The 14114-nt window shown below is 39.2% G+C and overlaps 1 protein-coding gene across 2 annotated transcripts in view; it reads right to left on the reverse strand.

The window, feature by feature from the left end:
* Window positions 1–14114, reverse strand: part of PATJ (PATJ crumbs cell polarity complex component) — a 422851-nt gene that overhangs the window by 243594 nt on the left and 165143 nt on the right. For both annotated transcript variants that reach the window (XM_023187375.3, XM_023187368.3), the window contains exons 23-25: window positions 11632–11703; window positions 10150–10327; window positions 3186–3296 (exon numbers count right to left, since the gene is read on the reverse strand). In XM_023187375.3, coding sequence (XP_023043143.2) covers window positions 3186–3296; window positions 10150–10327; window positions 11632–11703 — 361 coding nt within the window. The remainder of the gene's footprint in view (window positions 1–3185; window positions 3297–10149; window positions 10328–11631; window positions 11704–14114) is intronic.

Consider the following 14114-nt stretch of genomic DNA (forward strand, 5'->3'; position numbering starts at 1 on the left):
AAGTGGAAAAAATTACCTTACAGAAAAACGTTCTATAGGCCTTACTCTCAAATAAATATTTGCCAAGTATATCCAAGTAGATACACACATTTTTCCAGGAGGCTGAAAACACGCTTGAGAAAGTCAGGGTGAGAAGATTTAAAAGGTGTATCGGTGGCTGGGCGTGGTGGCTCACGCCTGTAATCCCAGCACTCTGGGAGGCCGAGGAAGGTGGATCATGAGGTCAGGAGTTCGAAACCAGCCTGACCAACATGGTGAAACCCTGTCTCTACTAAAAATACAAAAATTAGCCGGGTGTGGTGATGCGTGCCTGTAATCCTACCTACTCAAGAGGCTTAGGCAGAAGAGTCGCTTGAACCCGGGAGGCAGAGGTTGCAATGAGCCGAAATTATGCCACTGCACTCCAGCCTGGGCAACAGAGTGAGACTCTGTCTCAGAAAAAAAAAAAAAAAGGTGTATTGGTGATGCTCCTAAGGCAGCTGATAATGCACACAGATGAAAACAACCGCTCAATTCATAGTGCTGAGGAGAATGTTTATGTGACCAAGGTACTTTTAGACATCAGGCCTTAGATGGACACAACATTAGAAAATGACTTATTTTGGGAGTTTTAAGGAAAGTTCAAAATTTAATGTAAACTAGATACAAACGATTAAGCATTGCCTATATTTTCTATTTCTGGATAATCAGTACTACTTGCAATAATAAGTAAACCAAAAACAGCACCATTTTACAAAGACATGAAACTTGATTCTCCTTTCATTTGTCTCACGCAATAATAATCGCTTTGCCCTGGCCAGGTGCAGTGGCTTATGCCCGTAATCCCAACACTTTGGGAGGCTGAGGCAGGAGGATTGCTTGGGCCTGGAGTTCAAGACCTTCCTGAGCAATAAGGGGAGACCCTGTCTGGAGGAAAAAAATCAAAAACTAGCTGGGCATGGTGACGTACGCCTGTGGTCCCAGCCACTTGGAAGGTTGAACTGGGAAGATTGCTTGAGCCAAGGAGTTCGGAGTTTCAGCAAGCCATGATTGTGCCACTGCACTCAGCCTGGGGGACAGAATAAGACCCTGTCTCAAAAAAAAAAAAAAAGTCACTTTGCCCTGTAAACAAAGTTGAAAATGGAACAAGTCATGGACATAGTAATTAACATCATCAATGGGATATGCTCCCTTGGCTAGAACCACAGATAGTTCAATGCCTGATGAACTGAATGTACAATGTGGCAGTCTATTATACTACATAGGGAGTAAGTAACTTGAGCATGGTATGGTGCTGAAGAGATTTTCTTTGTTTGAATAATTGAAAGAAATTGCACTGTTTGTGTCATCCAAACAAAACTTTCCACCTCAGCTCACTAGCAAAGGTTGGATTTTGAAAGCTTAGCCTTTTTGGCAGGGCATTCACAGCTGGCCACGCAAATGTATAATTTGATTGGCTCATTCTCATTCAAAATTATTGATTTGGAAGTGTAATTTGGCAAACAACAATCTGGCCAATTTTCCTGTTGAACTAGGGTTCCAGAAATAAAAGCCATGGCCTCAACTACATTCTCAATATTATAAGAATTAAAAACTGGATTCTAAAAATTCTTATTGAATTTCAAATTTTATGAAAACAAGAGAACTTTATTCAGCTCACCTCTCTCAATTAGTCTTGATGGTGTAAACATGATGCTAAGAATGGAAGGCACCACACTGCAAAATGCAGTGACACAGCAGAGGTGCCAATGCAGGCTGCAGCTCACTGTGCATAGGCAGGTTACAAGTATGCACAATATTCCATCAACACCCCCACCACTGGGATAGCCAACCATATACCTGCCCAGTTTGCCATATAAGTATTATTTTCTTTTTGCCTTGACATACAAAAGATTGGAATGCACTACAAAACTATATTGGAAAGCAAATAAATGTTTAAAATTTGCAGTTAGACGTGCATATGTAAGCCTGGGGAACAAAGTGAGACCCTGTCAAAAAACCAAAAAAAAATTCACCAGGTGTAGTGGCATGTACCTGTAATCCCAGCTACTTGGGAGACTAAGATAATAAGATTGCTTGAGCTCAGGAGATAAAGGCTGCAGCGAGCTATGACCATGCCACTGCACTCCAGGTTAGGTGACAGAATGAGACTCTGTCCCCAGAAACAAACAAAAAAAGAAGTGTATATGTTTTGAACAGCTGTCTTCCATTATAAAATGAAGAAAAAGAATATTGCTTCCAGTTTTAAGGGTGATGTTTCTGTTGCACATTGTAGTATAAAATCCACATCCTGCCACTGACATTTCATATCACAGTGCCAATTCCATACCACAGTGCCAATTCCATACCACAGTGCCAATTCTGTAGTTAATGTAGAGTAATTAACTACAGAAGAAAAATTGTAGGTCAGGCGCAATGGCTCACACCTGTAATACCAGCACTTTGGGAGGCCAAGGTGGGCAGATCACTTGAGGCCAGGAGTTTGAGACCAGCCTAGCGAACAAGGTGAAATCTCGTCTCTACTAAAAATACAAAAATTAGTGGGGCATAATGGCACATGCTTGCAATCCCAGCTATTTGGGAGGCTAAGGCACAAGAGCCACTTGAACCTGGGAGGCAGAGGTTGCAGTGAGCCGAGATCGTGCCACTGCACTCCAGACTGGGCAACAGAGCAAGACTCCATCTCAAAAAAAAGAAGAAAAAGAAAAATTTTATGATTAAATATTGCTATTTTTACATTTGGAATCTCTAACATTAGAACACACAACAGTACAACATGTCAACATGTTTTTATTTTTACATCCTTTAATAAATATACACAACATGTGATAGTATCTCTACAATGTTTTTACACCTGACCCTCTGTTCAAAGTGTTTCATAAACAAGGTAACTTGCTCAGAAAAGTAACTTGCCTCCACGTTAGCAAAGCAGGTAAATAAAGAATCAAGAAATTGAAAACAGGTCTATTTGATTCCAGGCGCAGTAACTTAAACCAATGCACACTGTAATGACTCCAATTTGACCAGAAGATCAAAACTGGAGGGGAAAAAAGGGAACTTCATGACTAAATTTTTATGAAGCTCATACTTTAAGTATAGTTTCGGAACTACAATGAAAATATGTGGAAAATATTTAGAGGGCACAGCTTGGTCTGCAGGTATACAGAGTATTGTTAAACTTTTTGAAAATATGAACTAAAACTTACTCGTGGAGTGGATGACAAGCTCTGAACAACGAACACCACAGGGTTTCCTGCATTCTTAATGGCCTCAACTGCTTCGCTGTGTGAGGCATTCTGCAAATCTACTCCAGACACCTGAAACACAGGAGCAACTTATTTCAATTAGACCAGCATTAGATATTGCAGATAGGTTAATTCAAAGTTCATGTGTATTCCCTAGTTATGAGAACCACCAGAGTCTAAGGAGTTAGACCACAGTCAGAAAAAAACAAGATTGGCCCATAAAAAGCTTGGCTATTTTAGAAGAATATGTTTAAGGAAAGTAACATTTCACCGTTAGAAAAGTAGATAAGTCAAATATATTGATAAAAACAGCCCTGGCTAAATATAATTATCCAAAACAGGTAGTTCGGTCAGTAACAGAACCTTAAGATGGCTGCCACCTCTGCCAGGAGCATAGTACATAATTCCGAGTGGGATAAAGGAGACTGGGAATATCTATGGACTTTTATCATCTCTCCATTAAGCTGAGAGGCATAATATTTTAAGCAAATTGCCTGTTATCACAATTGAGTAGTTGAACATTTCTCAAATTATGTTTAAAAAGAAGTACCAAAAAACATCCACAAGTTCTTTTACTAAAACTATTTATGTGTTCAATAAATTTGAGTAAGTGTAAACAGTTCCTTATTATAGAAATTTCAGAGAATGTAACTTGCTAACATGCCCATAAATGTCCAAGAGCACTCTGTATTTCCAAAACATGTTTAATAGAACTAAGTTTTCAAATCTATAATGTAACAAACTCTTGGTAAATGCTGGGATGGTCTATGGTCTCAATGGATACTAACAATTTGTGAAGACTGCTTTGCTATTAGAGGGCTGAGGAAACAGGAATGTGGGTGGAAAGGGATGTGGGATGTTTTTAAGACAGGAGGAGATATTACAGCAATAATGATACAGTGTAGAGAAAAAAATGGATGATAAAGGAGAGACATGACAACTGTAAGGACAATATCCTTGGATAGTCAAGAGGAAATGATTTCTACCATACAAGTTAGAGAGATTGGCTTTGGATAGAAGCACAAATGTAGTTCCTTTGCTGTTACAGAGGCAATTAGAAAAAAGATTTGGTGAGCACTGGAAGCAGGGGAAGTTCCCTCTAACTGCCTCTATTTTCTCAATGAAACCTGAAACTAGGACCTTAAACTGAGAGCAAGACTGAGGTAAGAGGCATAAGGAGTTTGGCACAGTTACCTGTTGTATTAGTTTGTTCTCACACTGCTATAAAGAACTGCCTAACACTAGGTAATTTATAAAGGAAAAAGGTTTAATTATCTAATGGTTCTGTAGGGCTGGGGAGGCCTCAGGAAACTTACAATCATAGTCGAAGGGGAAGCAAACACGTGGCAGGAAGGGGAAGCAAACACGTGGCAGGAAGGGGAAGTGCCGAGAAAAGGGGGAAAAGTTCCTTATAACATCATCAGATCTTGTAAGAACTCACTCACCATCGCAAGAACAGCAGAATCAGGGTAACCACCCCCATGATTCAATTACCTCCCACTGGGTCCCTCCCATGACATGTGGGGATTTTGGTAACTACAATTCAAGATGAGATTTGGGTGAGGACACAGCCAAATCATATCACTTATAAAAACTGGAGACTGAACCAGCTAGGAGAAAATTACAGGACAGCAGGGCAAAACTAAAGACCCGCTTAAGGGGGTGCTCATGAGCTTCTAATGAGACCAGATACCATGGCTGGTTATTTTTCCAGCCATGCTAGAGACCTAGAATAAGCCGAGCTACACTTAACTAGTGGGTTCTCCCAGACAAGTTCAGTGAAAGGAAAGAGGATCAAGAGTAGGAAGCACATGTAAGGGAGGGGTTGGAGCCGCCAACCACTGAACTTGAGTAGGCTGAGGAGAAAGTGAGCACATGAGAAGCTGAGGACACAGATGTGTGTGCCTGTGGTATAATACGAAATGTCCTTGTTCTTGTCACAGAGTACCCTTGGAATTTTCTGAGTGGTAGGAGTGTCTTTTATTATGCATTAATAGCCCCTTTCACATCTGAGTTCATGCTACTGAGGTGGCTTAGGGTAGATCCCCCGGATATCCTCAGGATGGGGCCAGTCACAGAAAGACCAAAGGATTAGAGAATCCCTGCACTCCCCCCACGATCTCCAAGAAGTGAGGGTGGGGACTAGAGATGAAGCTCTGTAAAAACCCTTGAACAACAAGATTTGATGAGCTTCTGGGTTGTTGAACATGTCGACATGCTGGAAGGGTGGCAGGTGGTACACCCAGAGTGTGGATGCTCTGTGCCCTCCTCCTCACGCTTTGCCCTATGCATCTCTTCATCTGGCTGTCCATCTGTAACCTTTGTATAACCGGTAAATGTAAGTAAGTGTTTCTCTGAGCTGCCCTAGTAAATTAACAAAATTCAAGGGGAGGGATGTGGGAATTCTGGTTTGTAGCCAGCTGGTCAGAAGTATAGGTGACAACCTACTAAGATTGGCATCTGACATGGGGGCAATCTTGTGGGACCAAGCCCTCAACTGTATGATCTGATGCTATATCCAAGTACATAGTATCAGAATTGAATTAAATTATAAGACAGATGGTGTCCGCTGGGGATCTGACACTATCTCCAGATACATAGTTTCGGAATTGAACAGAATGATAAGATATGCAGTTGGTGTCCACTGGAGAACTACTTAGTGTATGGGGGAAACTCCTACACATCTGGTCACATCTAGTGTTCTGAGTGTGAGAGTAAAGGGAAAAGGTTGGTAAGAATATGGAGAAACTTAAACACTGCTGGTGTGAATGTAAAACGGTATAGCCAGTCACTCTGGAAAATAATTTGACAATTCTTTTCAAAACCAAAAGTAAAATTACCATAAAACTCAGTAATTGCACCCTTGGGTATTTATCCTAGAGAAATGTAGACTTACTTTCACTCAGGAATTTGTACACAAATATTTAGAGCAGATTTATTTGTAATAGTCAATAAATAAAAACTACCCAAGTGTCTTTCAGTGGGTGAATGATTAAACAAATTAGTACATCCATATTATGAAATGCCACTGCTATGGTTGGAATTTATGTGTCCTTCGCAATTCGTATCTTGAAATCGCAACCTCTAAGGTGAAGGTATTAGGAGGTAGGTAGGGCCTTTACAAAGTGATTAGGTCATGAGGGCTCTGCCCTCAAGAATGGGATTAGTGGCCTTATAAAAGAGACCCAAGATAGCTAGCTCATCCCTTCTACTATGTGAGGACACAGTGAGAAGGCACCATCTCTGGCCCCACAAAAAACAGGTCCTCATCAGACACTGAATCTGCCAATGCCTTGATCTTGGAGTTCCCAGCCTTCAAAACTATAATGGAATTTCTATGTTTATGGTATTTTGTTTTGGCAGCCTGTCCAAAGACAACTACTCAACGAAAAGGAAGAAAGTGGTAGTTTTCTTGTAGAGAGAGGGTCTCACTATGTTGCCCAAGCAAATCTTGAACTCTTGGACTCAATCCATTCTCTTGCCTCCGCCTCCCAAAGTGCTGGGATTACAGGGGTGAGCCACCTCACCCAGCCATAGGAATGAACTATTAATGTGCACAACAAATTGAAAGAACCTCAAGGAGATTATGCTAAGTAAAAAAAGGCGATCTCAAAAAAACACATAATGCATAATTGCATTTATGAGATAATAGTGAAATAACATATTTATAGACATCAAGAAACAGAAAACTGGCTGTCAGAAGTTAGGGATGGGAGAGACAGGGAAGAGGCAATCGAAAGTGAAGAAGGTGCCTGCTTTTCTTTCCACCATGATTATAAGTTTCCTGAGGCCTCCCCAGCAATGTGGAACTGTCAGTCAATTTAACCTCTTTCTTTCATAAATTATCCACTCTAGGGTATTTCTTCATAGCAGTTGAGAACGGACTAATACAGAAGGGTAATGCAAGGGAGTTCTGTGGTGATGACACAGTTGAGTTTCTCAATTGTCGTAGTGCATATGCAAGGTTTTACATGTGAAAAAACTGTATAGAGCTACAAACACACACACAAATCAATGCATGCATAACTGGTGAAATCTGAGTAAACTACGGATTGAGTCAATGTCATTTTCTTGGTGTTGCTATTATAGTATAGTTGTGTAAGATATTAAAAAATTGGAGGTGACTCAGTGAAGGGTACATGGGACTCCCCCGTATACTTCTATGTAATTTCCTATGAATTTATGATGATTTCAAAATACATTAAGAAAAATATAATACAAAAATAAATATTTAAAAATTAAATTATAATAGATTAGTAATCAAAGTAAAAGTGAATTCATCTCACTTATTTTCTAGATGATTAGATTTAAAAAATAAAATTTAGTTGTATGTTGCTCATGCCTGTAATCCCAGCACTTTGGGAGGCTGAGGTGGGCAGATCATCTGAGGTCAGGAGTTCGAGATTAGCCTGAACAACATGGCAAAACCCCATCTCTACCAAAACATACAAAAATTAGCTGGGCAAGGTGATGGGCACCTGTAATCCCAGCTACTCAGGAGGCTGAGGTAGGAGAATTGCTTGAACCTGGGAGATGGAGGTTGCAGTGAGCCGAGATAGTGCCACTGCACTCCAGCCTGGGTGACAGAGAGAGACTCCATTTCAAAAAAAAAGCAAAGTACCATGTAAATTAATAACTAAAATAAAACAAGGTTACCAATATTAATAAAATAGAATTTAAGGCAAAAAGTAACTAATAGGAATAAAGAGGAAAACTATATAATGTCAAAAGCAAATCACCAACAACAAATCCACTAAATACATACAGCAAAACCAACAGAATTACAAAGAATAGCAAACAAATCCATAATCACAGTGGGAGACAAACTCTAACTGAAACTGAGGAAAAAGACCAAAAAAATTGGTAAGAATACGGGACTCCTTATTTGTTTATCTAACTGACTATCACTACATGGATGTCAAATAGGCATCTTAGCCTAACATGTCTAAAACATGTCTCCCCAAATCTGTTCCTCCCACAGTCTTCCCCATCTCAGCAAATGGAAATTCCATCTTCGATTCCTCAAGCTGAAAAGCTTTTCAATTATCTTTCCCACTTTATTCGCATCCATTCTGTTAGTAAGTCCTGTTATCCACCTGCAAAATATGCTACAACCTGACTGCCCTCCTCCTGGTCCAGGCCGCCATTCTTTCTCTCCTAAGTTACTGCAACAGCCTTCTGGCTGAGGCCCCTGCTTCCACCCCTGCCCCCAAAGTCAGAATACTCCCTTGAAACAACACTTACCTGCTCATAATTCTCCAGTGACTCTCCACTGCATTCAGAGCAGAAGACCTTCCAGAGCTTTCAGGCTCTGTATGATGTGGCTTCCCATCACTCCTCAGCCTTTTTCTCTTACCCCTTCTGGCTTGTTCACGCTATGCTATCATTGCTGGACTTCCTGCTGCTCCTTGAACACATCCAGGCAAGCTCCTACCTTGGAGCTTTTGTATGTTTTTCTTTCTCCACATATCCATATGGCTGACTCTCTCATTTCCTATATTTGTCCCAATATCATCTTCCATAACAAAGCTATTAAAATTGCGACTGTTGCTTTCACCATCCCCCCGAACCCGATGCTCCTTATCCTCCTCCCCTGCTTTATTTTGTTCCCTAGCTACTTATTACGATCTGACATTCTACATATACTTATTTATTTTATTGTCTATTCCCCCATTCCCACTATCATGTAAACACCATAAGGGAAGGGACTTTTGGTCATTTTCTTCATTGCCATATAAGTAGTATATTTGAAAATTGTTTTAAACATTGCACAGCGCAAATATAACTCAACATTTGTATATACAGAGCAGGTTTTATGTAGTTCTTTAATTTAATCCTCATAATAATATCGATTTTGAATTCTCATTTCCATTTTATCTGAAAACAAAATAAGTAGGTCTAATGATTTGTCCAAAAACACATAGAAAATAAAAAGGACAGACTCTGACTCCAACCCATGATATCCAGGGCTCTTTGTATTCTATCAGAGGTGAAACGCCATGATTGATGGTTAGCATCATAAAGAACGAATCAAGAACGAGCAGATTATGGGATTAGAGGTACCCACCATGGTGTCACCCAATTAACCCAATGCAAAGAAATGTATCACATTCACACCTCAGGGCATTCTCAGTGGTTTCATGTGCCTTTTTTTTTCTGCTTTGAGACAAGAGTGTCGCTCTGTCACCCAGGCTAGAGGGCAGTCCAATCTTGGCTCACTGCAACCTCCACCTCCAGCGTTCCAGCGATTCTCCTGTCTCAGCCTCCTGAGTAGCTGGGAATATAGGCGTGTGCCACTATGCCCGGCTAATTTTTGTATTTTTAGTAGATGGGGTTTCACCATGTTGGCCAAGCTGCTCTCAAACTCCTGACCCCAAGTGATGTGCCCACCTCGGCCTCCCAAAGTGCTAGAATTATAGGCATGAGTCACCATGCTCGGCCTGATGTGTCTTTAAAACTTAGCGCCCACAAAGCATATCAGGTGCAAATCATGGATCCTCCCCCCACAATAGAGTCTTCAACCTTCCAGGGTAAATTTCTTTCTCTAAACAAGCATAGATATCCTACTAACACACAATTATAAAATTTAGAGCTTCAAGAAAAAAATTTATAGCTTGTTAAAGACTGTGGGAGAAGCATAATGCCTACCATCTGCCCTGTTCTATATAGAGCCCTTTGTTAGTTAAAGTGTTTTTTGCAATCAGCTGAAGTTTTTCTTTTATCATTTTATTTGTTTATCCCCGCCCCCACTCACTTGAGAAACTCATAAATTGTGCATACAATGTACAAACTAAGGCATATAAATAGAGCACGCCGACTGTACACACACGGTCCCCAACACATAAAGAAAGGTCTTCGAGCTAAATGATTATTTCACTGTCTTACAGTATGTTTCCAATAAAAGCAGTACTTTAACATCATTTACCTCAAGTATTTTATCTCCAGTTTTAAGTGCCTTTGTTTTCCCTGCTGGACTGTCTTCTAAAACTTGTTTGATGAATATACCTTTAAGTTCCTCTCCATTCTTTAGACGTTTTATAACAGTTTGTCCACCAACAATACTGATCCCAAGAGACACATTGGGTTCTCTAAAAATCTCAACACTATATAAAGGAAAAAAAACAAAACTCACTCATTAACAAGTTTAATCTGTTGGACTGTAAGTATTCCATTTGTATTATATCCTTGTGACTCATATTTTATATAAATTTTTGAAATATATTTTTATAAATGTTACACAAATTATACCTAGTTCCAATGTTATCAATAATTCATAACAAGTGAAAGCTTCAGTTCTGAAAAGCATAGATTTCTAGAACAATAAATATAACTCTAAATATTCAGTGAAGATTTAGCTAAGCCCTAATGTTCCCATCTCCTATCATAATATATTTTCTGTGATTAGTCCTTTTCATTTATATCCGTAACATAAGCAAAGAAAGGACTGAAGAAATAACAAATGGGTAAGACAAAAATCAAGAAAGCTACATATGTCATTTCGGCAAAAAGTACAGACTTTCAAAATAAAATCAATTTGACACTGAGTGGTTCATTGTCCAAGTTGCTTTTCCCAATCAGCAGGTTTATCTCTGTGGTTCTTTAATCAGAGGACAGATTTTACCTGCTCCTAAGGTCACAAGGTTTTGTTTTCTTCCTACCTCCATGTCATTATTTAAAAGAAAGTATGAAATGAAAACTGCCGCCCTCAAAATATTATAGGTTTTGCACTGCAGCCAATAATTAACTCATTAAAAACATAACTCAGAAAACAACTCTTAAATGTTTTAAGACAAATTCAGATTTCAATTACAAGAAAAGAACCAGTTTGGGTGGAGGTGGTGGAATTAATAATAGATACGGAACAGAGAGAGCAGCTACAGGGAGACTTTCATCATCTTAAAGTGCAGCCCTGGCGAGGACTTAAAATTACAGCAACTGGTGAGTACTTAAAACTTCCCCCACATCCAAGGGAAAACGGGTTTTCCACACATTCTGTTAGCACAAACATGGACTCTCCACCAGGGGAGGAAGGTAGAGATATACTGATATATACTAGAAGCCTCAACTACTGTTATTGTTGTTTACCAAAAAAGAAATCTTTACTGCATTCAAGACAGCTTTACCCAACTTGCTTAATGACATAGTGATAAACTATACTTGTTAGATGGACATTTCTACGTTGCTTTCTCTGAAAGAGTATCAAAGATGTTCCTAATATTATAGTCATTTCGTTCAGCTAAAAATCTCTTAGATAAGATAAAATGAAACTAAAATGTAGACCAGCTTACAGGTGAATTATCACAATTTTTCAATCATTAGAGTAGGACTAAATGATGTTCTGTTAAGTTAAAGAAAAGAGCAACTGGTTGTGCTCCTATTGAGAAAGCCAATAATGTCATTCACATACATTCTCGGTGGACCCCAGTGGCTAAAATTTGGAGTTTCTTCTCCTTCGCCCTCTTCTCTCTCAGGTAACTCACTACAGAGGGAGAAAGAAAAAAATACACACAATTTTAAGGCACACTCATTATTAAGGTCCTTGGAAAGTTTTGAAATTGTAAAATCTATAGGCAGTTAAATGATTCTCAATTTTTAAGTTTTTAAAATATTTACATCAATAAATATGTAAATCAAAAATATATTGCTTTAACATTCAACTCAACTAATCCCCACCCAGCATTAGAAAATCAGAGAATTATTATAAACACTTTTATTGGTGACACTCTAGATGCTAAGTTTGTGTTTGATTTGTGCAATTTCAAATTTGTTTCTCTATCAATATGTAAAATGTTATAAAATGTATTCCTTGAAACTTGGTATTGTTTGACCAGCTAAAACACAGAAATCGACAAGTATCATATGTATCAAGTATAAATCAACACGAATAGGTCAATATGATCCGTCTTTCTAGCCCTAAATATTTCCCCTGTCATTTGTATCCCATAAATATTTTGCATACTTACAGGGAACTTTTCAGTTACTTATATTATCTAAAACAATCCTCACTGCTTCCCACCTACCACCACTTTTCATCCAGCATGTTAAGTTAGTATAGAACTACTGAACTGAACATGGTGAAACCCGGTCTCTACAAAAAAATCAGCTGTGCATGGTGGCACATGCCTGTAGTCCCAGCTACTTGGGAGGCTGAGGCTGGAAGATTGCTTGAGCCTGGAAGGTCAAGACTGCAGTGAGTCATGTTTGTGCCACTGCACTTCAGCCTAGGTGACAATGCAAGACCCTGTTTCAAAATAAAAAAAAGAACTGCTGAACTGGATAACGTAAAATGCTGAGTTACAGTATTTAGTTATAAGATTAATGCAATAGTGAATAGACAGTGCAGTATATTATCTGGAAGAGAAATCAGGAGTCCTAAGCTCAAGTCTAACTTATACCATGAAATAGGTGCGTGGCTTTGACCACTAAATGAAATCAGTCTGATGTTGTAAATTGTATTACTCTACACAAAAATCTAGGTGCTATCTCTTCCACTTCATTTTCATAAAAACCCTTGGCCAGGTGTGGTGGCTCATGGTTGTAATCCCAGGGCTTTGGGAGGTTAAGGCAGGAAGACCACTTGAGCCCAGGAGTTCAAGACCAACATGGACAACACAGTGAGACCCCATCTCTAAAAAAAAAAAAAAAAAAAAAAAAAAATTAGCTGGGCATGGTGGCACACCTGTAGTACCAGCTACTGGAGGATCATTTGAGATCAGGAGTTCAAAGCTGTAGTCAGCTATAATCACACCACTATTCTCCAGCCTGGGCAACAGAGCAAGACCCTGTCTCAAAAACAAAAATCCCTCTAACCTATAAAGTAAGCACAGCAGATCACATTACATTTTATACAGGAGGAACTGAAGCTCAGAGAAGGCTTAAGCATACTATACAACCTCACAACCTTTCCTCATGTATCCAAATCTGTTTTAGCCCTAAGTTTCAATATTCCCATTTTTCTCTGAACTTTCAAGTAAGTCCTATAAAATGCAGCAAAACTCCACCTTCTTGGCCCTCTACAGACTTAGTATCTAGGATAAAACCATTGTAAGGCCATGTGAAAAGGAGAAGGCTGAAAGGATCTAGACAAGCCAAATACCAGTTAAGAAATTAGGATTGTTACATCTCGCCCACTACCAGATGTCTTTCTTACCTTAGCCAGTCTAATTTTTATGACTAAAAGCATCACAGCATTCAGGGGAAAACAACTTGGCAGACACTTGCTGGTTACTTTCTAATGTCTTTTTCTACCCTTCTTCCATAAATACGTAACCCCTCTTCTATTCTAGGTGGCACTATGCCCAGGTTTGAAAAAAATACATTTTCTGGACTTTCTTTCAGCTAATGGGAACTGTGTGCCACACTGCTGATCAGTGATATGGAACCAAAAGTACCAAGATGAGACTTCCAGGAAAACTCATTAAAAGGAAGGAGAATCAGCTGGCAGGAGCCTTTTGCTCTGTGCCCTCCCCTTCTTCTTGCCTAGAATTCACAAGTGATATTGGTGGTAAAACATTCATCTTCAAATCATACAGAAACAATGAGGAGTAAGGTCCTACATTAAGGGCAGCAGAGCAGAAAGGACGAAGGTATTTAAGACCCTGATGACAATACACCACACCATCCTAAGACCACCTTCTTCAGGACTTTTCACACGAAAAAAACTTGCCTTTATTTGGTTAAGTCACACTAAATGGGGTTTCTGTTTATGAGTATGTAACTGTAATCCCTCAATGATACACCCACAGTTCCACCAATTCAAGTAAACTGTTTTCACTTTAACCTTGTTCTTTGCAACTAGATTATCATTAGACAACTGTAATCACAGCACCAACTGTCCTATTTTGATGATCTTATGTAATAATAACAAGGATTAAATTAGATATTAACTGA

The sequence above is a fragment of the Piliocolobus tephrosceles genome, chromosome 1 (assembly GCF_002776525.5).
Source record: "Piliocolobus tephrosceles isolate RC106 chromosome 1, ASM277652v3, whole genome shotgun sequence".
Taxonomy (NCBI): domain Eukaryota; kingdom Metazoa; phylum Chordata; class Mammalia; order Primates; family Cercopithecidae; genus Piliocolobus; species Piliocolobus tephrosceles.